At 47.1% G+C, this 19,485-nt stretch overlaps 1 protein-coding gene across 2 annotated transcripts in view; it reads right to left on the reverse strand.

Moving 5' to 3' along the window:
* WDR70 (WD repeat domain 70) overlaps positions 1-19,485 on the reverse strand; it is a 269,386-nt gene that overhangs the window by 240,358 nt on the left and 9,543 nt on the right. For both annotated transcript variants that reach the window (XM_006139468.5, XM_006139470.5), the window contains exons 4-5: positions 8,987-9,107; positions 2,782-2,983 (exon numbers count right to left, since the gene is read on the reverse strand). In XM_006139468.5, the coding sequence (XP_006139530.3) occupies positions 2,782-2,983; positions 8,987-9,107 (323 nt within the window). The remainder of the gene's footprint in view (positions 1-2,781; positions 2,984-8,986; positions 9,108-19,485) is intronic.

Genomic DNA, 19,485 nt, shown 5'->3' on the forward strand with positions numbered 1-19,485 from the left:
AGAATATCTGAAAAAATTAGTCTAAGGACAAGCAGCAAAAAGCATCAAATCAAGAAGAAAATGGAAAAAGACGACGACAACATAGCACTTTCTATAGCAATTGATCTCTGCTGGTATGGGCAGTGGGATGTCTCACCCTCAACATCATTCAACCTCAAAACCACGGGGATTCCTAACTGAGGTCAACACAGAACCTGAAGTTAACTTAAGCCAGTTTTTTATCAGTATGGGGCCACCACAGCAAGAAATTTTAGGGGCAGCAACCAGCAGTGGACTCATGGAAGCATTTCTTCTGCTCCCATGTGAGCAGGGAAGATGTTCAGAGAGAGGATTAAAAAAACCTATCCATCTGGTCCTCAGAACATGAGGATCCACAATTTAGGATGCTAGATCCCTTCTGATTCTGCAGTGCAAAGGAGGAAGGGGGACAGACAAACCACATACCCCACAGAAACAATCAGGCTTACTCCATAAACCCAAATTAGGAGAGTTTTTCAATACTTACATAAGAGCAACTGACACTGAACATTATTTGCCCCCCCCCCCCACCAAATAAAAAACAAAACAATTATGGGGGAAGGGCAGTTTGTTTATTTTTCTAACATTTTTGTACAACTAGGTTTTATATAGGCAAAAGAACCAAAACGTCACAAATGAAACTATTTTCACAGTATTCTGTGTTATGGCTGCTAGCAAACAATATAAAAAATGTCACATTATCTCCAGGCTAAGAAGGTTTGAAAAAGGAGGAGGAGCAAACCACCAATTGATTATACAACAATAATTCTCTGTCAACAGAACATGTGCAATATTCATTCTCTTGATATTTAAAAGCAAACAAAAGACAAGCTCTGTTTTTCTCTAATCCACAATTTACCAGTCCCTTCCAGACTGGAACAAGCTGTTCTGTTATTTATTTGGATTAAAAAAAAAATCACACATATTTGCAGTGGTATTTTTCCCCCTTCCAAAACATTTTTGGCAAAATTATTCTCTCTGATTATGTGCCCCATATTTGGGAAAGGATCATAGTCAATGCTTCAATAAGTAAACAATACTAAAATATAAATAGATGGAGAAGTGATTTTGCAGTTATTAGTTGCTTCTAGTGCAGGCCTGCCAAGCCCACTGGATCCAGCCCGCGGACACTGTGGTGAATCCCAGGCAGGCTCCCTGCTTGCCTCACCCCAACCACATGCTGCTCAGGAATGTAGCTGCTGGGCGGTTTCCCTTGAAAAAACGGAGCCTGGAGGGATGGGGGAAGCTTTAGCAACTACTCCCGCCCCCAGGACAATCTCACTGGCTGGCTTGTAGCCAGAAACTGGCCAACAGGAGTTGCCTGTTTCAATTACAGGCACAAGAGGCTCATAGTTATTCACAGAGTACACGGCTGCACCCTGTGTGGGGGGCAGGGCAGGCTGATTCACGAATGGGCTGCTGGCTGGAAAGTCTCCTGGGCAAAGGTAGCCTCTAGCACCCCAGCCCCTCCCTTCTCCTGCTCTCCACTCCTACTCCACATATCCAAATCCCCTCCCCTCCCTCCTGCACCCACATTCCCTCCGAGATCTGGCACCTCAATCCCATGCACCAGATCACAATCCTCTCCTGCCCTAGCTCACAACCCAGTCCCCTGTACCCCAATTCTCAACCCAGTCCAGTGCCCCAAGTCACAACTGCATCCTTCACCCAAAGTCCTTCCCTTAGCCTAAGCTCCCTTCTGCACCTAACCTGCATCCCACACTGCATCTACTCCATTAATATCATGGAGGAGTGCAGCCCTCAACCACTTTCCAAATTCTTGGAGTGGTCCCCCATCACAAATTATTGCCCACCCCTGTTCTAGCATGTTACTAATCACATGAACATTAGGGGGAACAGCTAGAAATTAAGCCATTGAATTTAGCATGTGAAACTCATTTTTTCCTACAACAGCATCCTAATTTGTTCCTTTTTAAAGATGACCTTGCACAAGCTCTCTTTTCAAAAACCAAAAACATTCTTTATCCCATGGTAGAGGAAAGGAAGATATTAAAATCTATCAAAAGAGTGTTGAGTGGAAGGGACTCTGTAATACAATACTGCACATTTAACAGGATGCAAACAATTTTCTATAACTTTTAAGTCTCTCACCAAGTGTATGATAGCCCTTTTGAGACCTGAAACATAAATCCATATCCTTAGTTAATTTCCCCCATCTATCATATATACACACACAATGGATTGTACTGCTAGGTTGTTCTGGAATATTGACACTGATGTATGTATGTTTATAGCATTCAAGGTGGTGGATGGTTGTTTTTCTTAAACTACAGCAAGAGATTACATAGATTTGGTAAACAAGCTATTAGAAAAACAAACAAAAAAGATCTCATTCTACAAACAATACCCCCATATGATCCAATCTCTCTCAGCCTGTCCAGATCACTTTTCCTTTTTCAGGAGTCTGATTTGTCTTGCATACCCCAAGTTTCACCTCACTTAAAAACTAATCACTTACAAAAACTGAACAAAAACGCTTGAGGTGTCACAGTACACTAATAATGAAAAATTGCTTACTTTCTCATTTTGTCTGTATGAAATTCTAGTTTGTACTGACTTTGCTAGTGCTTTTTAAGTAGCCTATTATAAAACTAGACAAATATTTAGATGATTCGAGGTACCTCCTGGAAGACTTCAGTGTACCCTCATGTGTACATGTACCCACTATACACAAAGAATAGTTAGCTGAAGATCTGCAAAGCATATTGAAACATTTTGCTTTACTTAGAAAAAAATACTTACATTATCTTCCTCCTGTACATCGTCGTCGTCGTCATCGTCGTCATCATCACTGTCCTTATACCCCGGAGGAAGTGGGGGCCCAATAAATTCTTCTTCATCATCAGTATCCTCTGCAGGCCCTTGTACAGAAGTTTGGGGTGGCAAAGGAGGACCAATTAATTCTTCATTTGAACCATGTTCACTCTCACTACTAGCTGCCTCTCTGTAAGAAAGGATTGTAAAAGTTGTTATTTAAGTAACACACAGGATTTCTAGAATTATTTTCTGAAGCACTCAGCATTGTCCTAGTTTTGCTCTCATTGAGGTCAATTGAAAAACTCCTACTAACTTCAATGGGAACAGAGATAGTTACCACAATCTTCAAAGCAATTTACAAAACTAATATAGATACTGTAGTGACAGGCACAGTGCAAGAACCTGTAAGGCAGGCATGGTGAAGGCTGTCCTAAAGCAGCCAACGAAGGCATCACTGCACAGGAGAATTTAAAAAATATTTTCTTAAATTAATGTTGGCATACTAATATGGTTTCAGTGCCCACCATCACAGCAATACTTAATTATATAGCTTTTTAGAGACTGATTTTCCAGTGCCTTTCGCCTTGTGCAATCAATTTTACACCTGTGTAAAGCAGGAATCAATCAAAATAGTAATGTTTCATACTCACTCTGGACAGGTGTTAAGTGACTACATAAGGGAGAAAGCAAAGAATAAGGCAGAAAACATGCAAAACACAGTGTAAATTTTTCAACCCTTAAAACTTAAACAAAAGAGATCATGCACTTTATATCAAATATTTAATCTCCACTGTAATCTAACAGTACAGCCTAGCCTCTGGATTGTAAAGATCTATGTGCTATTACCACTTCACACAGGGAATATAAATTAAAGTCCACTGAAATTGAGCAAACACGCAATTTAAATCACTCAAAAAAAAAAAAAAAGTAAAAATGCACCACAATTTCTGGTCATACAGAAGCTAATAAAATAAATGCTCTTGTACTCCCTCTGCTGGCTTTGCAGAAGCAGTTAGCCACTTCACAGTTGTGCTAACAGCAGCTGTTAAACAATTACAAAAACAATAAAATATTGTGCATAAAAATCATATTCATTGTAAAGTTAATAGTCCCAATACAGATAAAGTGCTTTACAAAAATCAGAGGTCCCTATCGAGGTCAAGGTCCCACTGTACGATAAGTAACATACCTATGCACTAGCAGAAACAGCCCTTACCTTGGAAAACTTGAAATTTAACAACAGGTCCATTTCTGAACAAAAACAGTGAGCAGAATGCAATAAAAACAAACATTTTAACAGTAAATATAAACAAAAGACTATTCCATGTGATGGAAAAGTTCAAGTCAGACTTTTAGATCAAGAAATAAACATAGATAAGTTGTTTCGAAGTTAGATATTAAGACAGATGCTCACACCTGTACTATTGCAAGTACAAATCTAAGTCTCACAACTCCTAGATTTTCTAACACCTTTCAAATAAGAACTGTACACCAAGTGGGAAATAATACAACTCAAAAGCATCTTGTGTATAGCCTGGCAAGGTTAATTCTATACACTGAACCACCAACATCCACCCAATAAGGGAACCACCGAATTCCTAGACACTGAAGCAATGAGTGGCATGCAAAGTCCGACCTAGAGGGTAAGGATATGCTCATCTAACAAAAATGACGATGTTCTCTGTAATTATAGTCCAAAATTTCTGTACATCTAAACAAACCTAAAATGTATTTATAATTTGTCAGGCACTGACAACATGTTAAGATTCAACATATCAGTGACATGGTCTCTGACTCAAAATATTTATAATCCTAACTGTGTGCTTTTGCTTCATATTTACAATCTTCCAACATAGAATGAGAGCACACTGTAGATACCCTCTGAAAATAGGTATCGAGACAGAGGAATGCAAATACAGACACCCGCTTCATTTGCAATTTCGGGATTTAAATATCCCAAGCTTCATTTGCATAATCGCATTATGGCGTTATTTTGAAATAATCCCATTTTTTCCTCTCAAAATAGCGCTATTTCGAGATAAAATCCTTCCCTTGAAATAACTCATACTCCTCATTTGACATTTTGAACTCCTGGTCATTATAAGGGTCCATCTGCATGAATCAGACGGCTGAACAGGGTCCCTTGCCTTCTCCCATTTATCTGCACTCCCTTCCAACCTGCACATCTGAAGAAAAGGGTTGGGCCTAGGAAAGCTCATGATACCATCTACATTTTTTGTTAGTCTCCAAGGTGCTGCAGGACTATTTGTGGTTTTTAAAATTCTCTCAACTAATCTACTGTTCCTCAAATCCCTTGTAAAAAAAAAAAATGGGTGTGACTGTCCCTCCATGCTTTATGAAAATTGACTTATGAATATAAATATGTATAACTTGGATGTACTTTGGGCAAAATGTCTCATGTAACCTGGCAATTTTAAATTAGAATTACTAAGTATGAGTCTGTTTATAGTTTTAAATGTGCTAATGAGCGCCATTACCAGTGCCCAAGAAGGCTAAAGACTTGGTGATCAACTTAACAACTTTTGTCAACAGCCTTGTCTCTCCTGTAACTCCGAAGGTGACTGGACTAGTGAGACATGTGTCCATAGCACCTAGTACTGGGATCCATCTTTAACCTGGTAAATTTCTGCAGAAGAGGCGGAGACCATTTAAACAATTGGAAAGTATCAGCCCTTTGTCTTCAGCTGACTTGGGGAACAGCACAAAGAGGGTTGAAGACCCAAGCCATACTAAAAGAGGTTGTCTCTGACTTGAAGGTGCCTGAAGTAAGGGCAGCTCTTTAGGGGAAGAATTTTTATGCAATAAGTTTAATAGTGAATTAGAATTAGCTATGCATTTTCTATTCATTTTAATTTAGTAACATACTTTGATCTGTCTGTTTTCACTTACAACCACTTAAATCCTATTGTTTGTACTTAACAAAAACACCTTTAGAGGGATAGCCTTTGTTTATTATCAGACCAGTGTAATTAATAGGTACCTGGGGAGGAACAACCACTGTGCATATCTCTTTCTCATGGATAAAAAGAGGGCTTACCTGATGAATGTTTACTGTGTAAACACAGAGGAAGATTAATTTATCTGGGGGGTTTTGGTCCCCTTTGGGGATTGGTTTCCTAGGTGCTCTGCTCCAGAATTGCATCCTCCCTGAGCTGAAGTGGTTCAGTGTCTGAACTGCTCTGCGGGGGGGGGGGTAGTCACCCCAACTCCATGTCTTGTTTGGGGGAAACCATGCGATATCACCCAGCAGCACCAGAGAGCAAGAAGGCAGGTATCAGTGGCATGATCAGCACATCAGGGAACAAACCCAAGCGGACTTCTAGGACCACACTGTCTCATAGACTTTAAGGTCAGAAGGGACCATTATGATCATCTCGTCTGACCCCCTGCACAATGCAGGCCCAGAAACTCACCCATCCGCTACTCACCTATATCTCAGATACTGAAGTCCTCAAACGATGGTTTAAAGACCCCAAGATGCAGAGAATCCTCCCACAAGTGACCCATGCCCCATGCTACAGAGGAAGGCGAAAAACCTCCAGGGCCTCTGCCAATCTACCCTGGAGGAAAATTCCTTCCCGACCCCAAATATGGTGATCAGCTGAACCCTGAGTATGTGGGCAAGACTCACCGATCAGACACCCAGAAAAAAGTTCTCTATAGTAACTCCTATCTTCCCACCATTGGCCAATTTACCACTGATAGTGAAATCAACCTGTCACAATAGGTTGAGAATTTTCTATTATTTTGTCTATTCTGATATGGTATATTACTCCTTATATTTAAATCTCTCCCTTATTCACATTGCGCAAGTCTCAAACCTAGTATCAGACATGCAACTTTAACTGTAAACCTCAGCCCTCCAGTAACAAGGTATAAATACTGAAGATTAACATTATAGTATAGCAACAGTGTAGAGAAAATAGTTATATTTTTTAAGTTTGCTTTGTGCAATTGACAGCATTTATGTATAGGCAGCTGGCTAATACAGTCAGTCAGTTCATGTATAAAACCTCACAAGGCAACAGGCCAGAAAACAATTTTATAAAAGAAATCTCTTTGGACTGAAAACTATAGGGAGCACTATGAGGCAACTGATACAAAACTACATATTTTTATAAATTACTAGCATTAAGCATCCTGTTGTGATTGTAGACACACACATGGCCACCTCTCTCCCCGCTGTTCCCAAGGGCAAGGAGGCTTGGGCCAGCTCCCTCCCCTCCTGCTGCTCCAAGGCCAGGGAGTTTGGAGCCATGTGGCCTCCACCTTCCTCACTGCTCCCAGGAGCAGGGAGGCTCCGGCCCTGCATTCTCTTCCCACTCCGCTGCTCCAACAATGTGCTGGGGTACATGCGCTCTTCCCCTCCCTGTGGAGAGGAAGAGGCACACACAGGGCCCTCCCTGCTGCGCTAGAGGCCAGAGAGACTTGGGCCAGCTCGGGTCAGGGGGCTTCCTCCCCCCAGCTGTGCTCCTGGGGGCAGGGAGGCTCGGGCCATCTGTCCTCTTCCCTTTCCACTGCTCTGGGAAGGGGCCCACATGCTGTTCCTCCTCCTCCCCTCCCTGTGGTGCAGGCCGGGCCTCAGCAGAGGCGGAGGGGCTATAAGTGGAGTTGGGGGCCTGCCTCCCCCTAGAAATTTCTCGGGTCTTCTCAAATGTTCTCTGTGACAGATGGTGTGATGGACACCTCTCCTTTTATAATAGTATATAGATATATATGTGTTGCATGAATACAGAAGCTACATACATACTTTGATTTGCTTTCCAGTCCATATAGACAAATGCAATTTATTCAATTTTAAGTGGGAACAGCAACTATTTGTTCTGTGACTTGACATAGCTATGACTATCTGACTTACTGTCCGTGACTTATTGAATTCAAGTATAGGCAGTCCCCGGGTTACGTACAAGATAGGGACTGTAGGTTTGTTCTTAAGCTGAATCTGTATGTAAGTCGGAACTGGCGTCCAGATTCAGCTGCTGCTGAAACTGATCAGTTTCAACAGTGGCTGAATCTGGACGCCAGTTCTGACTTACATACAGATTCAACTTAAGAACCCCAGGCATCCCCAAGTCAGCTGCTGCTGAAACTGATCAGCGGCTGATTCCAGGAAGCCCGGGGCAGGGGCTTCCTGTAGTCAGCCACTGGCCATTTTCAGCAGCTGCTGACTTGGGGACACCTGAGGCAGAGCAGCTGGGGTGCTGCTGGGTTGGTCCAGTGGCGCCCAGAGCGGCGCTGCGGGACCAACCGGCAGCACCCCAGCTGCTGTACCACAGGCGTCCGGAGCAAAGCCGCGGAGCACGGGGGCAGCGGGACAGCCCAGACGCGCCGTGGCTATCCTGCTGCCCTCGGGCTCCGCGGCTTTGCTCTGCTCTGCTCCCCGTCCCCCAGGTCTGCAGACCAGGGGGAGGAGGAGCAGAGCAGAGCAGAGCAGAGCAGAGGGGCGGAACGCGCAGCCAGCTGACAGCCCAGACATGTCTGGGCTGTCAGCTGGCCGCGTGCTCCGCTCTGCTCCCCCCCCCCCGCATGGTCTGCAGACCAGGGGGAGGGGGAGCAGAGCACAGCACAGCAGAGCGACGGAACGCGCAGCCAGCTGACAGCCCAGACGCGTCTGGGCTGTCAGCTGGCTGCGCGTTCCGCCGCTCTGCTCTGCTCTGCTCCCCCTGGTCTGCAGACCGGGGGGCGAGGGGGAGCAGAGCGGAGCATGCAGCCCGCTGACACCCCAGACGCGTCTGGGCTGTCAGCTGGCCGCGCGTTCCGCCGCTTTGCTTCCTCTCCCTGGTCTGCTGGAGACCAGGGAGAGGAAGTGCCCCGTTCGTAACTGCAGATCCGACATAAGTCAGATCCGCGTAACTCGGGGACTGCCTGTACACAAAAAAATTTTTGGCATCTAATTTATAAGAACACAAATGTGCAAAGTTTCAACAGTGAGAAGATGACAATCAAAATAGCATACAGCCCTTCAACATATTTATAAGCCATAAAACTATTGTAAATTGACAGACCATATTAAGAAGATGTTGATTAATAATTGCAAATTACAGTGAAACAAATGTCAGTTTACGCAGTTTTATGCACACAAGTTCTGTAGTCCCTGTCCTCCTCTCAAAAGAGCCTCTCAGACAAAACAGCTGCAAGAGGGTGTGATACTTCCACTAGATCTGGGTACCTGCAAGTTAACATGGAGCAAGTTCTCATCACTCTTGAGCCTGAAGCTGTTGAATCAACATCTTCATGTTGGCTTCTTAGTTCTCTTTCTTTCTGTGCTTCTTCTTCTCTTGCACGGGCTTCTAAATACAAAGTGAACATGTAACCATTATATCTCCATGTTTTTCAGCATATACAGGCAGTCCCCGGGTTACATGGATCCGACTTACATCGGATCCTTACTTACAAACGGGGTGAGTCAACCCCGTGCTAGCTGCTTCCCCCCAGCAGACCAGGGAGACACGAAGCTAGCACTCCGCCCCCCCTCCAGCAGACCAGGGAGACGCAGAGCGGCTTTTCTCAGCAGACACCTCAGCTTGAGAATAAAGGACTGAGGGAAGTGAGGTGTGGGAGAATAAAACTGAGCTCTGGAGAAATGTTTGGCTAGTGTTTCCCTTACAATATGTACCAGTTCCGACTTACATACAAATTCAACTTAAGAACAAACCTACAGTCCCTATCTTGTACGTAACCCGGGGACTGCCTGTACTAAAAACTTGAGAGGAGTCCTGTGGCACCTTATAGACTAACTGAAGTGTTGGAGCATAAGCTTCCGTGGGCAAAGACACACTTCGTCAGATGCATGCACTAAAAACTTGGTGCTTCTTTTTGCTACAATCATACCAAGTTCATTTTCAGACACATTTCAGAAGTATGAAAAGATGAAAATAGAGAACTTTCATTGAAAATGATTGGTTAACTTTCCCCACACAATAAAAAAAATACTAATTTCACTTACATTTCTATCATTTTGATACCCAGATGATTAACAAAGGACACAAATCTCTGGGAAAAGACAGGCTTAAAATGCCAACACTGTTATCTTATACAGAATATATATATGTTTTATAGACTATACCACTGTTTCACATTTAAACTATCAACAAATCAATACTGATCTTTACTTTTTCCTGGAACAGGGTCATTAAAGGAGTTGAAGCGAGTCTACTACTCGTGGGTGTCAACAAGTTTATTCTAGACAACTGAAAATTGTTATAGCTCTCAATAGTTACTCTATTTTGCTGACTACAGGGGAGTCCCTATAGAAACTTCAGTCACACTTCCTGGAATGACTCACAACTGTGAGCATGGGCAGACTGTCCCCTCTCCCAAGCTGTGGTACGTTCTATGAGATTTCACCAATCCACTAACATATGTGAACTCCAGAAGTACTATAATAATCTTATAATGGAATCATATAGTCTCTCATATAGTGGTTCGTACCCACTGGTCTGTGGACCGGTGCCAGGCCGCAGCACACTGCCAGGTCACACCTATGCCGGTTGCTCTGGGACTGGGGATGGAGTATACCCTGGGTGTCTGGCCAGCATCTGCTGGAGCTGAAGCTGGCTGTGTATGGAGGTTCTGGGGCACGTATTTTGGCAGACCAGTAACATTTTATTTGCATAATGAATATACAAATACGTTACCAGTCCCCCAAAAAGTTTGTGAATGGATTTGCCGGTCCACGGTAAGGATGTTAAGGACTAATCGACTATCCGATAAGCAAACGCTTATCAGATAGTCAGTTGACTAGTTGATTCTGCCTCCCTTGCTGCCTCTGGGGGTACTTCAAAGCAGCAGTGCCACACAACTGATCAGCTGTGTGGTGCTGCCGCTTTGGAACGCCAAGGCGGCATTGAAAGGGGCAGCGCCACACAGCTGATCACTGGATCAGCTGTGCAAATGCTGCCTCAGCGATTCAGAAGGGCAGCGTCACACAGCCGATACCCGGATCAGCTGTATGGCACTGCTCCTTTGAAATGCAGCATTTCCACGTGGAGACCAGGGGTAGCTGGGGACTTCCAGATGACCCCAGGTTCTGGGGAAATGCCACGTGGAACCTGTGGTCAGCTGGGAGTCTCCTGCTGACCCCAGACTCCATGCTGCACTGGTACTTTGAAATGCACAAGCGCCCCCATTGGGGATTCTCATACTTCAAAGTTGGCACAGCCCAGAGTCAGCAGGACGTCCCGCTGACCACGGGCTACACACAGAGTTCAGCATTCCTCTTTGGAAATGTACAAGAGGAATGCGGAAGTGCCTATCAACTACTAAAATAACCGATAGTTAATATCCCTAGTCCACGGTACAAAAAAGGTTGGGAACCACTGCCACAGATGCACGCCAATTTGTTTTGCCACCCAGACAAGCTAGGCTATATAATAAATGGTCACTTGCACACAAACACCCCACAAAAAAAACACCACAATACATTCAGGAGACACCCAATCCCAAGAGAACAGTTACCCAGATTGGTGTGAGATCTATTATGCAAATCAAAGACAAACAACAGAGGCCAAAACTAAAGATTTACTAGTGATGAAAAAAAAAGGAGAGTTAAGAGGCTAAAGCACATTAAAATATAACAGGTGTATTACAGTCTATAATTTCAAGAGATAGCAGAGAAATAGTAATCTGCCAGATTTTCAAGTCTTTAGGATTACCTAGAGTAAACATAGGGATTTCTACATTGTCATTAGGTCATTATAGTCCAAACAGTACAGAAATAAAGGTTGTTTTCTTATGTCCATATTATAGCTTTTTTTTCTTAGAAACTGTAGTGAGCAGGGGAGGCCACTCACTGACCTAGAGGGGAAAGAATCCCTCTCTGTGCCCAGATGGGCCAAGCCCAGACGTGCCCCTTTAACACCCCGGAAGCCAAGGGGTGAGACAAATAGGCAACATCTACACTGCTTCCTTCTTGTGCAAAAGCTTATGCATGCAGCATACTACAAGCATTTTATAAAACATTAAACACAAGCGTATCAGCTTAGCATGATCAAAATAATTATTAGATATAACACTCTGCCAACCTCATGTTAGCCTACCTAGATCATGATAACATTGATTTCTGCAGCTTCTTTTAAAAGTATAGCTCTGTCTTATTGTCATCCTTATACATTTAACAATCCCTTTGATCTCTACTAGTACACAAGGATACATCCACACTTGCTACCCAGTTCGAGCTAGGGATGCAAATGTAGGCGACCGAAATTGCTAATGAAGCGGGGATTTAAATATCCCGCACTTCATTAGCATGATCTCACCGGTGCATTACTCCGCTCAACAGCTGATTCAAACCAGGAAGCGCGCACTGGGACGCATTAGTTCGAACCAAACCCTAAGTAACAACATTACTCTGGACTAACGTTAGTACTCTGTTAGTACTTTGAGGAGTAACGTTAGTTCAAACCAAGGGGTTTGGTTCGAACTAATGTGCCCCAGCGCACGCTTTCTGGTTCAAATCAGCTGTTGAGTGGAGTAACGCGCCGGCGAGATCATGCTAATGAAGCGCTGGATATTTAAATCCCTGCTTCATTAGCAATTTCGGTCGCCTACATTTGCATCCCTAGCTCGAACTAGGGAGCAAGTGTAGACGTACCCCAAGCGAATTGGTCAAGCTTCTAGCTATGCATCTGTAGATATTCAAAGACACCTAAGGCTGTGGCATAAGCTGGTATCTGGTCTGCCTGCATCATAAATTACACCTTAGATCTCACAGGAAAGATAACTACTTATATCTAATCCTATAATAAAACTATACAAAGGTAACTTCCTTTTCCTATAACTACAACTTTAAAACAGGATAACATACATACAAAAAAGTTACAATCTTAAGATTTCTTAGTAATAGAAACTTCTCAGATAAGCAAGCTCTATGTGTCTTTTGAAACAAATCCACGCGAAAAACACTTAAGAATCTTTCGCTTCTGCCTAGTAATCATTGCCCAGCAGAGTTCAATCAGCATAAAGATAAAGGTCCTAGTTGTTATGGATTTTAATTCCCTTATCCCCCCACCTCTTGTGCTCGGAAATGAAAATTCAACTGATAGAAGGAATTTACTTACATGACTTGTTTCAAGGGAAGTGGGAGTAAGAGCAGAACAACCAAGTCTTATTCTCTTTAAATGTTCAAAGGGCCTTCCTCATTGGCCAGGACACAAAACTTCCTGCTCAAGATCAACACTTTACACCTGTCTGGTGAATTACAGTGTCTCAGAGGCTTATATAGATACTTGTATTGTATTACCTATGTAGCTACTAATTTAATTTATTTTTCATTTATAGACCCTACCCAAGTTACAAACATCCCGCTTATCAACATCCACACATACAAATGAAAGCTGTTACAAACAAACTTTTGGAACATAACCTGTTTGTTAATTGCAGACCTCCTATATTGTGTGAAGATATGATTAATCCATGTTATACAATATTCATTGTATATTAGAGTTAAGCTGTAGAATTATAAAATTACAATCAGTACTTAAGAGCAACTATATAGTAGACAAAAGTGAAACAAGATGAAATGCAAGAACCTGTAGGCTGAGGGCTGCAAGATTTTATTTTAGCTATTTTAGGCCTTGGAGACCACCAATGACTAAGAGACCGGAAAATAACGGGATGCCCTAAGGTTATGCCAAGAGGACTGAGACATAGAAATAGTGGTACCAAGTATCAATATTGTGCAAAGTTACACAAATTATTATTAGATCATAACAATACTGTAAAGGTGCATCTGTCTCCAACGTGTTGGAACCACTGGATACAGGTTGTACACCAATAGTAATGAAAATAAAGAGTATTTACACAGCCTATAGAAAATTGAGGTCCCTTAAGTTTCTAGGGGACACAAACCATTAAGAGAAATAACATTTTATAGATGTGCACAACTTGGATATTGACAAAATCATATTATAAAAGGGGATAACCAGAATGAGAAATCTGAGCCCCACATGGGCAACTTCAGCAGAGACCATCTTTCTACTGACAATCAAGCCACAAGAAACCCATCAGACATTAACACTGTTGTCAAGGATGCAAATATAACTATATTTGTACCTTGTGCATAGGTCTGTATAGAATTTCTGTATGCTTGGGTAATCGTAACTTTAATAAAACTTGTAAAACAAACTAAACCTTGTGTTTGTGAATGTATGTGACCACTACCCTTACTGTCTACAAATACAAAGACTAACTCAGATGCCAACAGAGGTGACTTTCACTCTGTTAAGCTCAAAAGTGTAGCCCAGTGGTCCCCAACCTTTAGAGGCGTCCAGGCGGTGGGGGCCACTCACGCGCCAGGCGCCCGGGAGGTGGGGCGTGCGTCCGGGGGCACGCCAGGGGACTGAAATGCCCTTGCACCCGGCGCTGGCGTGTGCCCTAGGGCGGGGCTGGGGACGCCCGAGCACCTTGTGCCGTGGGCCCGGGGCCGGCGCTGCCGCCCGAGCCACGTGCCTGGGGCCGGCACCGGCGCCGCTCGAGCACCGCGCGCCCAAGCGCCAGCATGTGCCCCGGGGCTGGGGCCGCCCGAGCGCCGCACACCCAGCACCAGTGCGTGTCACGCGCCTGGGGCCAGCGCCTCCCGTGCGCGGGGGGGGGGGGGGGGGCCGGCCCAGGTTGTCGGCGAGCGCCATGGCACCCGCGGGCACCACGTTGGGGACCACTGGTGTAGCCAAACCCATGATGGTGTAATGCCACATTACAAAATTCACTGTAAATAAAAAAAGACAGATGTTATGAGATTGATGCATGCCGTAATTCCAACATTCAGTGAAGTTGAAACACTTCCTTATATAATCCTTCTAGATAAATAATAGTATCTTATAGAAACTTTATATTATAATGTCTTATGGAAACTGTGCATAAGCCTTATAATGTTTTTAAGTTCTTAGGAATAATCAAGGTAAATAAAATGTCCTTGGACCAGAAGTAGAATAGATCTTACCCCTTTGACTTGAAAGTGGTTCTCTTCTTGTTGAATGAGGTGCGAATGAATGAGGCATGAAAGGCAAGTACCTCTGAGGTTCAAAGGAGGTAACAACTTGGAAGGATTAACAGTGGCAACAACTGAAAAGGGGAAGACTAGGAGCCAAATCCAAAGACACGAAGGCTATGTCTACACTGGCAGGTTCTTGTGCAGGAATATCTTGCACAAGTATACTTGCGCAAGATCTCTTGCGCAAAAAAACGTCCACACTGGCCAGAACCGCATCATAAGAACGCTGAGCTCTTGCACAAGAAAGCTTCCACACTGGTGGGAAGCCCTTGCGCAAGAACCTGTCTCCGGAAGCAAACCGGCCACGTCAAAAGGTCACCAGCAGCATCTGTGGACATGCGCTGGACCCCCACTGGGAAACTACTTGAAGGGACTCCTGGACAGCTATTTCCCTGTGGCTTAATGCTCACGCACCCTTTTCAGGAAGCGAGAGCCAGAACAGCACCTGTCACCTCTGTTCCTGGCAAGTGCCCCGGGCACCCTTGCTGCTACCATCACAGCCATGGGGCTGGAGGAGGACCCCAGCCAGCAACATCCACTCCTCATGGCCATTACAGAGGCTTTGGAGCTCCTCCACCAGGGAGCCACATTGATCCAACCGGAGCTGGAGACTGGGCAGCAGGTACAGGACCTCGCCACGGCTGCAGCTGGGCTCAGGCACCTGCACCCCACCAATGACAGGCGCCTCTGGAGCTACGACACTAGTGGGGACTGGTCGGAGCGCCTGGTGCTGGGACAATGGGGAGACCAGCAATGGGTGCAGAACTTTTGGATGTGCAGGGGGACATTCCACGAGCTCTGTACCTGGCTCACCCCTGCACGCTGGAAGCAGGACACAACCTGCGCCCCGCCATCACCGTGGAGAAGAGGGTTGCAATTGCCCTCTGGAAACTGGCCACCCCGGACTACCACTCCGTGGCGAACCAGTTCGGGGTGGGCAGGTCCACCGTTGGTGCAGTCTTTCCGGCAGGTAAGGCCCTCCGTGGACCATGGGCTCATCCTGGGGGAGGGACGGGGCCAGACCAGGCGGGGGGAAGGCTGTAGGGGCAGGGGGTAGCCCCGCACACAGGGGGGTCACACTGTCCATCCTGCACACAGCCCCACGGGGAGGGGGGGGGGGAGGAGAAGAGATCCCAGGGGGCAGAGGGCACTGGCCTGCGTGGAGGAAGCGGCCATCACAGGGAGGGTGAGCACACCCCAGGGGCCATGTACGCACTGTCTCTCATTCCATCCATCCCCTGTGCTCCCATGTGCCCCTCTGCAGATCAATGCCATCAATGACGTGCTGCTCCAGAGGGTGATCCGTCCCCGGGACGCGGACACCACCATTCCCGGCTTTGCCAGCCTTGGGTTCCCGAAATGTGGGGGAGCTGTAGACGAGACCCACATCCCCATCCGGGCGCCAGAGCACCAAGCAGCCCAGTTCATAAACCGGAAGGGCTACTGCTCCGTGATGCTCCAGGCGCTAGTGGACCACCACGGCCAGTTCCAGAACATCTACGTGGGGTGGGCCGTGTGGGCCCACGACGCTCGCATCTTCAGGCACTCAGGCCTGTGGCAGGCACCTCCTTCCCCCAGCGGGAATTCACCATTGGGGATGTCAGGATGCCAGTCTGCATCTTGGGGGATGCATCCTACCCTCTGATGGCCTGGCTGATGAGGCCATACAGTGGCCCCCTGGACCACAGCCAGGCCACCTTCAACAGCCACCTGGACCGGGCCCACAATCCCGTTGAGTGCATCTTTGGCCGTCTGAAGGCACAGTTTAGATGCCTCCTGACCCGCCTGGACATGGGGGTGCAGCACATCCTGGAGGTCATCTCGGTATGTTGCATGCTACACAATATTATTGAGGGGAGGGAGGAGGCCTTCCTCCCGGGGTGGATGGTAGGTGAGGGCCAGGCCTACCAGCAGCTGCCACCCAGCAGACCAGCCGCCATGGAGTTCGGGTCTGGGAAGCCCTCCGGACGATGCTGGACCAGGCCCCACAATAGGCCACTCCTACACCTCTGACCGCAGGGATGCCCCTGTGCTCCCACTTCCCGTTCCCATCACCACCCCTTCCTGCCACCCTTCCCTCACCTCCCAATAAATAAAATGCACTTGCTGTACATAAGGCACTTTTTATTTACATGGGGAAGGGAGTGCACTGTGGGGGGGGGGGGGGGGGGAAGAAACCCTGAACTGGGAGGGCCTCATGATGGAGGCCTCTCCCACCCCCAAGGGTGCGGGGGTGCCTCTGCCCCTGGTGCCATGTTGGGGCAGGCTGCACCAGGAGGTGCCGAGGGTGGGGGACCTCGGGAGGGGGCATGGGCAAGGCAGGGGGAGAAGCCGGTGGAGAGCTGAGGGTAGCCTGGCAGCATTGGGCTGCTGCACAGGACCCATCTGGTCGGCAGTGGTGCCCAGGAGAGTGCAGACAGGGTCGCAGTCCTGCCACTCCGCATATGCGCGGATCTTCTCTCAGAGCATGCTCCATTCGCTCAATCGCGCAGACGTGGTGGCAGAGCAGGTGGTGGCGGTCCCAGGAGCGCTGCGACGGGCCCTGGATCCTTTGAGCTGGCAGGATGGGGCTGGAAGGTCCCTCGCTGACAGGGGGTCCCACTGCAGGAAAAGCAGAGGAGAGCAACATGGTCAGTGAGCCCTGCCCCAAATGGTGTTCCAGAGCCCCTTGCCCTTCTCACAGCATGTCACCATATGGTGAGGGGGAATAGCCCTGGGGCAGCAGGGGGGGGTCCCAAGGTGGCGAAGGGGGGCTGCATGTGCTTGGGGGGGGCCTGTTGTGCCTTCCCCAGGGGAAGCTACAGTGTCCCAGCGGTGGCCATGGATGTGTGCAGCACCCTTTAGGCTGTGTGGGGTTAGGCCTGCAACCTTGGGGCTGGCCTACTCCTGGCCAAACCTCCCTCCACCCGCCAGTCTGGTCAAGCAGAATCCCTGGGGTCCCAGGCATGTGCTGGGGCTAGCTGCCGCTTCTCTGTGCCACTTGGTCTGGTTGCACATAGGGTTGCTGGATGGTTTCAACAAAAATACCGGACACACTTGACATTACATGACAGTCTACATCTTAGTTAAAAAAAAATACCAGACATGTATATTCTCATTTTTATCCTCTGAATTTGTTTCCCTAACAGAAAGCTCAAAGACTGGACTGTCCAGTTCTAAACTAGACACCTGACAACCCTAGCTGCACAAGATTGCACGTGCTGCATGCCTCTGCGCAGCATGTGGCCAGGCTGTGCCATGTGCCGCTACCTCTCCCACATCCTGTGACCCTTCCCCTCCCCCCCCCCCCCTTCTCCAACACTTGCGAATGGTAGCCACTGCACTCACCAGACAATCCATTGCCAGCTTCAGAGGATGCCCGGGACACATCCTGACGGCTGCTGGGCCGGGATGGTGAGGTCTGGCTGCTGTCCTCTGCCACCTCCTCCTCCTCGTCCGAGGACCGGTCTCCTTCCTCCTCCGGTGGCCTGGGTTGGACCACTGGGGTGGCCACCGCTGTCTCCACCTGGGACAGCAGGGGAGTGGTCCCTTTGTCCCCCAAGATCTGGTGCAGGCAGTGATACTGGGGACAGGCAGTGGCTCCGCCATCCCCACGCTCACTGGCCTGCACGTAGGTGAGGTGCAGGTCCTTCACCTTGGCCCGGACCTGTTCCAGGGTCCAGGCCGGGTGTCCCTTTGCGGCCAGCGCCTGGGCCATATGGGCAAAAATGTGTGCATTTCTCCTCCTCCTCCTCTTTTCCCAGAGGTCCAGGAGGGCATCACCTCAGCGGTGCTCCAGCATGGAGCCTGCCGCTTAGTGCCCCTTCAGGCCTGCTGGGTGCTCTGGGGTGGCTCCTCCATGGGGTCTGAGGGACCTCGCTGAGGCTGGGCAGCTGCCATTCCTCCCTCTGGCTGCTTCCCCGGCTGCATGGGGCAAATGGCTGTGCTCTGTGCCTGTGCCTTTAAGGGGGGGGGCAACTGGGGGAACCAACAAGTGGTGGTTGCCTGTACGGAGTGTCAGAGCTGTCTCTTATCACGCCGTACTGTATATTTACTTGCGCAAGAGCAGATGGGCAGTGTAGACGCTCTGTGGATTCTTGCGCAAGAACATCTGTTCTTGCGCAAGAAGCCATGAGTGTAGACATAGCCTAAGACACTGTCAAATGGGCTCCCGGTGAAAGGATCAGACATATGGACTGCCTTAGAGTCACAAGCAAGTACCCTCTCTTGAAGCAAACTAGGAATTAAAAGCCAACACTCTCTTTCAAGATAAATGTGGTAGCACTGGGGATAACATCCATAAGAAGGCACCACAGATCTAATTAAGAACTGAAGTGCACAGATTTACATGAGAGTGAAGCTCCTATAAACGTGAGGCGTCTTACATGGCACTCCAGGTCTTGTCAACATTGGAGCATTGATCCAGATTGACAGAAGCCTAGGTCCTCACTTATCTAACTCACCTGGCCAGTGCAATAAGGGGAGCAATAAGTTGGCAACTAAGGAATGACAAGACAGAGCGTGAGTGTGTGTATAGGAGTGCACGCATACCATATATTATATGCATATAATACAATAATGATATTACCAAGAAGATCCCTTGCAATTCTTTAAATATGAGTTCTTGACATTTGTTTTAACAATTCTAACATAGTGATGAGTCAGACTCATTCCAGCTATGTATTTTGTCAGCATTCAAC

This window comes from Pelodiscus sinensis, chromosome 6 (genome assembly GCF_052426305.1).
Source record: "Pelodiscus sinensis isolate ZL-2025 chromosome 6, ASM5242630v1, whole genome shotgun sequence".
NCBI lineage: Eukaryota > Metazoa > Chordata > Testudines > Trionychidae > Pelodiscus > Pelodiscus sinensis.